This window comes from Naegleria lovaniensis (genome assembly GCF_003324165.1).
Source record: "Naegleria lovaniensis strain ATCC 30569 chromosome Unknown tig017, whole genome shotgun sequence".
Lineage (NCBI taxonomy): Eukaryota > Heterolobosea > Eutetramitea > Acrasida > Naegleriidae > Naegleria > Naegleria lovaniensis.
The window spans coordinates 1-7,279 of NW_025407841.1; the positions used below are offsets into that span (position 1 = coordinate 1).

Genomic DNA, 7,279 nt, shown 5'->3' on the forward strand with positions numbered 1-7,279 from the left:
CCTTCTTGATGATCTTTCTGGCTTGCTTCTTCCACTTCTTACTCTTCTTCTTTTCAAGTTTTTCAACCTTGACAATGGTCTTGGCGAAATCCTTACCAAGTTTCTTACCAGCAAGAATTTGATCAGCAACACAAGCATGGAAAGCATTTGGATTCTTCTTCTTCTTCAAACCAGCCTTTCTACAAGCTTTACGAGCTCTCTTGAGTTGTTTCTTGGTTGGTTTCTTTGGTTTGACTCTTCTCTCAACTCTTCGATGGACATGATTGTGCAATACACCTCGAGCCGTTCGGGAAAGATATTCTCGAGAGATACACAAACCAGATGAGAATTTCAAACTTCTTGGAGCATCCAAAATCAATGAAATGTGTCCAAAAGAACCATATCTACTTCTGAATGCTGGATTTCTATGCCAAGTAGCAGTCAAGTGAGCTCCATTCTTTGCAGAAACAATGAGCGAGTTGGCTGATACTCTCTTTGCAGTGGCAGAGCCAGAGAGTTGAACAGTTTGACCAACACTCACTTTGGTTTGCTTACCATTCAAATAGAATGAATTGGTTTTGGTATCATATTCAAAGGTGTCCTTTTGATTGATTTTAACAGCAAAGGCAGTATTGACCGATACTCTATGAATGTTGTGTGAATTTAAAGAGGAGTAAGAGCACGTAGCAATGAATAATCATTCATTGAGAAGGAATGATCATGAACAGTGAATTTCACGAAATTCATATATTGGAGGGTAATGTTGAGTGTTAGGATTGAATGATCATCACACACTTACTTTTTCCATTTACCAGTTCTTGCATGAGCAATGAATGATTTGTCAGCGGTTTCTGCCAAAACATAGTCACCTACACCATAGAAATCATATCTTCGTCCAGTGAAGGAAACATAGTGTGGGTCACCAACGGATTGACATCTCTGTAAAACAGAGTTGACAGCTTTCACAGATCTTGCAGCTCTAAATTTACGGGCTTCTGTTGGTAATACAGCAAGGATGACACAAGTGGCCACCAACAACAAGCCAACGAGTAATTTTGATGTGCTCATCATCGTGTTGTTGTCTTGAACGATGATGACTTGTGTTGAATTTTTTGTTGTGAATGAACTCTGAGACTTTGCGGTTAGTGCTAAAAAGGATTTCAGTGACAAGTGAATAGCAACAAAAAAGGGTGACACGATGTGGAGTTGTTGATAGCGGCATCATGATAGATTCGTGCACGAGTTAAAGTTAACAGCGTTCTTAGCTAAGGGGTTAGTACTGAGTGTCAGCAAGTAGTTGAAGAGTGCAAGAATTACAGCCAATGAGTACAGTATTGCTCCAGTTGTTTATTGTTGTTGTTCTTTTTGTTTCAAAATTTCGTTTTCCACTCTCAATTTTCGGATAAGTGCCTTCTTCTTTTCCACTTGTGATTTCAAATGACCCTCGACTTGAGCCTTTTGACTCTTAATGCCTACACGTGGGTTTCTATCCTTCTCTGGTGGAATCCATTCAATGCTTCCAGATGTACTAATATTCTTTGACAAGTTATCAAGGTAGAATTTGGTGTTATCGATTTGTTGAGACTTGGTCAAGTGAGTTTCAGTACGATTTCTGAGATTAAATTGGTTGGAGATGTAAGGAATTTCAATTTGGTTCAACAAGTTTCCTTGTTCAAGAGAAGCTCCAGTGAAAGAAAGAAGACCAAGGTGGCGAGCCTTTTTAACTTCGTCTTGAATCTTCTTGTGAGTTCTTCTTCTAACACCAGTAAATCGCTTTGGAATAATACGTCCAGTTTGCGAAACAAACTTGAGAAGGAGATTTGGGTTCTTGTATGAAATCTTTTCAACGTAATGTTGGTTGTTGGCGAATGGATCTGGAGGACGAGATTTGAATTGAGGTAATTGATGTAATTGATATTCCATCATTTTACGGTGTTGAATATCATCACCAGCAAGTTTACCTTCTCTCCAATCTTGAGCAATCTCAGAAAATTGATCCATAGCGCTCATGAATTCCATATGACTTGTTGGTGCTTTGTTGTAGAGCCATCCAGCTGAATTGGCGTTGACTGGAGTTTTTAAGTGATGATTGAACACATCGCTATCAGCTCGTTCTATATAACGATAGTAATCATACCATGTATTTCCTTGTGGAGAGTCCTTGGAATTTGCTTGGAATGGTGCTTCGGGAGAAATGTTTTTTGCTTTGGAAGGCTTGTCGGCTTGTGATGTTGCGGCTTGATAGACATCTGAACCATCGTAATTGGCCCTACCACCTCTAATTCTTGCAATGTTGTCCTCTATGAGTTTATGAATATCCTTCAGAGATAGCTTCCTGTTGGCAAGTTTTTTCTTGCTTGCTTCGTCCAATTCAATTTGTCTAACTCCTTCATTTGAGTAAGAGCTGGTACTAAAATTTTGTTGTTGTTGATGATGACTAGAGAGTAGAATGGCTACTGTTGAAGAAGAATGTTGCGGAAGAAGAAGATGTGTCTTGTTCAGAGAACAGGCAGAGCGATGAAAAACAAGCCGCTTCATTTTTTTTTAACACCACAAACTACGCCATAAGAAAACTGCCAGCGAAAAAATTCGACTCAAAAAGGCAAAAATTTTTTGACAACGAAATGCAGAAACTCCGGGATTGGTTCAGAATCTTGTAAAGTTTTATTCAGTGCTGACGTTCGTTCATTAAAAGTGTCCTCCTGATTAAGACCACACCTATTGTACAAAGCCAGTTACTAAAGTTTCGAAAGCAATTCTCTTCAGCGCTCATCTCTCGTTCTCTTCCCACAGTTGAACTGTCCTATACAAGGATTAGTTGATTGTTGGTGATAATACTCACATTCACAGTAATTACTCCGTTCAACAAGTTTCTCGTTACACGATAAAAATCCATCTTTTGTTGTACTGATTACTTGGTGTCTAAGTTACATCAAAGTTGCTGTGTCATCTTAGTTTAGGTGTGTGATTTAAAATACTCGACCTCATCTTTAGGTGAAGGCATTTTTTTTCGAGTGAAAATCGATGTCAACTTGAAAAATTAAATTACAACAAAAAGTAAAAAATTTAATTTAATTTTTAACAAAAAATTTATTACACATCACAACTTTGGGAAAACATGTTCATGGCATCGCTTTCATCGTCGTTGTCATTTGCATTGTCCTTGCCATATTGAACGTTTGAAATTGGATCATATTTGGAGGTTATTTCATGTTCTTCGTGATCTTCGCATCGGGTACACACTTCGGAGAGAGATTTCCCTGGTACAAAAGACAACAAGGCAACATTTTCCTCTTGGAATGAGAAGATCGGGTAGGGTATTGCAAGAAATTGCTTGTACTTCTCATTGTTTCGTTGCCTGTTTTGAAAGGGAATTTTCAAATCTCTACATACCATGAGTCTCCTAATTTTCGGAAGCATGAACTGGATCAAACTTTGATCTTTACATGTAGGAAACATTCTGTCCAAATAATTATACTTTCCTCCATTGTTGGATGTGTTTTTCATACGCCTTTCATCATCAATGTGTGCTCCTTCGAATCCCTGTGTTTCAAAGTGAACCAAATTTCCGTATACTTTGATTAAAGGAATTACATGATGGAATAGAATATGCATATACCAACTTTGAGAACCACTATCAGTATAAAGAGATTGAACCACTTCTTCCATCTCATTTAGCTTGAGTTGAAGGTTATTAAGTTCGGATTCAGAAAAGGATTCATTTTGAAGTAATTTCAACACATTTCTAAATTTGCTCATTAATGTGATATATTGAGGAACGATTACCTTACGTAATCTTCTCAAATTGCTTAAAATGGAATTAACTTGTTTTCCGGTTAAGTAACACTTCAACTTTTGTCCTTTCTCAGTTATTTTGAAATTATTGAGATTTGGAATCTTGCGAATGATCCTGATAATAGTTTCTCGTTTGTTGCTCGTCATTATTGCATCAATTAATATTCTTTCCATTATTCGTTCTTTCATATGGAGCAAACAGATGACAATTTTGAATGGACTAACTCCGAGCAGACAACCCAACTGTTCTTTGCTTCTAGCGAGGTGAAAATGGTCACAAAAAGTATTCAATGTATTGCAATATGGACACATTTGTGAAAATTTAAGATTAGAGATACGCTTTAACGAAAGAAGATCTGTTGTGACACAAAAATCCACCTTGTGATTTACTCCATCAACATCCACCCCATGACATGTCATCGATTCAATCATTACTCGAATAATTCCAGTTATTGCTCGAAGTTGATTTTCTTTTCCCTTCCAAACAGCCACAGGATGGACTGCTTCTCTTGATTGAGGACTCCCAAAATTTTTCATATTTAATGGAGCGCATGCGAACGTAACACGGCCTTTAGATCCATCGAGATTAAGTTTGAACCACTTAATTTTTGTTTTCCAATTTTTATCCTCTTCGTTGAGATGAGCAGCTAATTCCTTGTCTGTTGATATTTGTTTTACCCATTGTACATATAATTCAATCATATATTTAACTAAAGAATAAAGGCTGATGAAAAAAATATTTTCATTCTTCTCATGTGTCCCTTTAAATTCAATTAAGGCCTTAATACTAACTACAGATTGAACTGATGACATATTTGAGAGAGGAGTGGTTTTGGAGCTTGAAGATGACACCAGTTCCTTATATTGAGTGTTACTGATTTTGGCTTTGTCTTTCGCTTGGATATCAAGTAACTTTTTCCGTACTACTCGCAACTTTCGTTTTGTCACTTTTTTTCTTTGATTTGTCTCTTCACTCGATGAAGAAGCATCATTTTGCGAATAATCATCGTCCTCCCAATCCATTTCATCATCGTCATTTGAGCTTGTTTGTAGAGCTACACTACTGCTTACAGGTTCTTCTTGTGAGATTGTTGATGTTGTTTCATTAATTGCTTCACTTGATTGATGTTCTTCATATTCATCAAAATTTTCATCGATTTCAGAACTAATTTCAGATGAAACAGGATCATCGAGATCATTTGGGTAATCATTAATGGCAATAGGGTTTGTTTTTTCTTGTTTGTTTAGATACATTTCGATATATGAGTCATATTCTGGTATTTTTTTGTTTGTGACTAATTTTCGAACTTTCGTATCAATGTCGTCATAATCCTTTCGTTTGCTTAATGTTCGATAAACAATATCGGGGAACATGTCAATCAATAGATCGAAAAATTCAGAGAAATTTGAAATTCCATTATTATACAGCAAAAGTTCGATTCCGCAAAGTAATGATCCGAGCTTGCTTTTTGTATATTGAGATTTGTCTTGTTCAATCATACTTTTGGTTGTTTTTTCACTGCCTTTTTTGCATGTCAACAACAACTTCCCATTAGATTTCGTCTCTTTTTCGAATTGATGAAATTCTTTCTGCATCTTGTCAATAGATGGATTTGCAATATTAAAATGTAATGAGTTACATATCGCAAAACTCTTGTTCTTTAATTTAATAACAGCATCTCCTTGGAGCTTATACTGAGAGAAATTGAGATCAGCATTATCAATAATATTTTTCAATTTGTTTTCTGTGCTCGGTGGTCTTCCTCGCTTTTGTTTTATGCGAGTGAAGCCATCGACAAAAGTAATTGTTGTATTTCGTTGTGTGTTTGAATGTTGGTTTGATTGATTGGTTTCATGTTGTGAAGGTTGAGATGATAATGTGTTCGGATTGTCAAGGTTATGTTGGGTTGTGGAGAAATTATGAGAAGATTGTGTGATGTATTGCTGGTTGAATTGTGGATAATAGGATTGATGATTTTGAAATAAATGTTCACATCCTCCATATTGAATAGGGATATTCTGATAGCTCATTGAATTGGATTGGTTTGGTTGTATTAGATCTTCATAAATTCTTTCGAAAGATAGTGTGGATGTTCTTGGTGAATCAAATTGAAAAGAGCCCGGATTAATGCTACTGAAACCGGTAGATGACGATGATTGCACATTGAAAGAAGATAATGGAGAGGAACACCATATGTGGTGATTTTGATTTGAAAGTCCATATGATTGACCTTCAAAAAAGTTGTTGTTAGATGTGGTTTGGTTTGTGGATGGTGATGAAAAGTTCCAATTTGATGACATTTTTTGTGATTTAGAGTATTGAGGATTGAATTCAATTGTTTTATTGTACAAACTCGAATTCTTTGTCAAACTTGAACGATGTCCACACTTGATTAGTTTCCACATTACATGTGAGAGAAATGTATACAATTTTCATCTTGTGTTTCGTAATCTTCTTTCCGAATTTACGTGTAAGACGTGAGTGAGTAATTTCCAACTCAGACCAATGCTTGCATTTGTCTAAAGGAGGAACACTGTCAGTAAATCTGAATTGAATGCACTTCTGTCTCTTCTTTAGGCCATTCCACAAAATGTCTTGATACCATTGGTAATATTTAGCCTTTGTTCCCCTCAGAGCAAGATAAAACACGTTTGGGTTGCAACATCCAACCGTTTCATGGCTGATGGAGTTTGAACATCTCATCTGTAGATGTTGATAAATAATATTTCTTGCACATTTGGCGAACTGTTCCCATATAATTCCATAAATTTGTTTCTTCTCATCTGGTACTTCTTTAAAGGAATTATATTTTGGGACAAATTCAAACAGTCCTTTCTCTAAAGTGAATTGATATTCCTTGTGAGTGTCTTCAGCAGCTTCATCTGTGGTTCTTGATTTTCGTTTTTTGCTCTGTTGGGAAATATTGTCATCATCACATTTGTTGTTTGGTGTTATCGTACATTGTGTCTCATCAACAATACCAGAGAAGCTGCTTGTGCTAGGCAACAGACAGCAAGGTGGAAATGACATAGTTTCGTCTGTGAAGATCCATTCCTGAACAAGTTAAGCAAACACATTGCAACAAATTTGAAACATACTGTAGAGGTAGTAGTTATTACTGGTGATGATGGCTGAGAAGTGTTCATCTCGATGCTTGATGATGAAGGAATCTTGAAATGTGTTACTACTGAATAATGGACAAACATAATACTTACATTGTTCGTACTCTGGTTCGTTGTGGATTGGCTATCCAATGCTGGTGATTCATAGGCCTTGATATAATTGAGATCAATACAAGGTGAACGATATTCACTAGTACTTACGTGATTAGTATTTGTTTCGCAACTCGAATCACAATCAGAAACACCAAGCTGAGGTAAAGATTAGTGTCGGTGTTGAAATTGTTGTTTGATGTTGTTGTTGTTGTGGTAATATGGATAATCAATTACTTACACAGTATAGAGGCACAGTACCCTCTTCAATGACCACTAATTCAGCTTCCAT

The 7,279-nt window shown here is 36.4% G+C and overlaps 4 protein-coding genes across 4 annotated transcripts; all 4 read right to left on the bottom strand.

The window, feature by feature from the left end:
- C9374_004053 (uncharacterized protein) lies at positions 1–1,050 on the bottom strand (the record flags this gene model as incomplete). The annotated part of the gene is made up of 2 exons (XM_044693650.1): positions 1–623; positions 779–1,050. Coding segments are annotated over 2 exons (895 nt in total), but the record flags the coding sequence as incomplete, so codon positions are not given.
- Positions 1,051–1,326: 276 nt separating this feature from the next.
- On the bottom strand, positions 1,327–2,517 carry C9374_004054 (uncharacterized protein; the record flags this gene model as incomplete). Its single annotated transcript, XM_044693651.1, has 1 exon — positions 1,327–2,517. One exon carries the CDS (start codon positions 2,515–2,517, stop codon positions 1,327–1,329), a length of 1,191 nt encoding a protein of 396 aa, XP_044549403.1.
- Positions 2,518–3,072: 555 nt separating this feature from the next.
- C9374_004055 (uncharacterized protein) lies at positions 3,073–6,075 on the bottom strand (the record flags this gene model as incomplete). Its single annotated transcript, XM_044693652.1, has 1 exon — positions 3,073–6,075. One exon carries the CDS (start codon positions 6,073–6,075, stop codon positions 3,073–3,075), a length of 3,003 nt encoding a protein of 1,000 aa, XP_044549404.1.
- Positions 6,076–6,115: 40 nt separating this feature from the next.
- C9374_004056 (uncharacterized protein) lies at positions 6,116–7,279 on the bottom strand (the record flags this gene model as incomplete). The annotated part of the gene is made up of 5 exons (XM_044693653.1): positions 6,116–6,829; positions 6,874–6,945; positions 6,991–7,047; positions 7,099–7,146; positions 7,229–7,279. The coding sequence occupies 5 exons, from the start codon at positions 7,277–7,279 to the stop codon at positions 6,116–6,118; spliced, it is 942 nt and encodes a 313-aa protein (XP_044549405.1).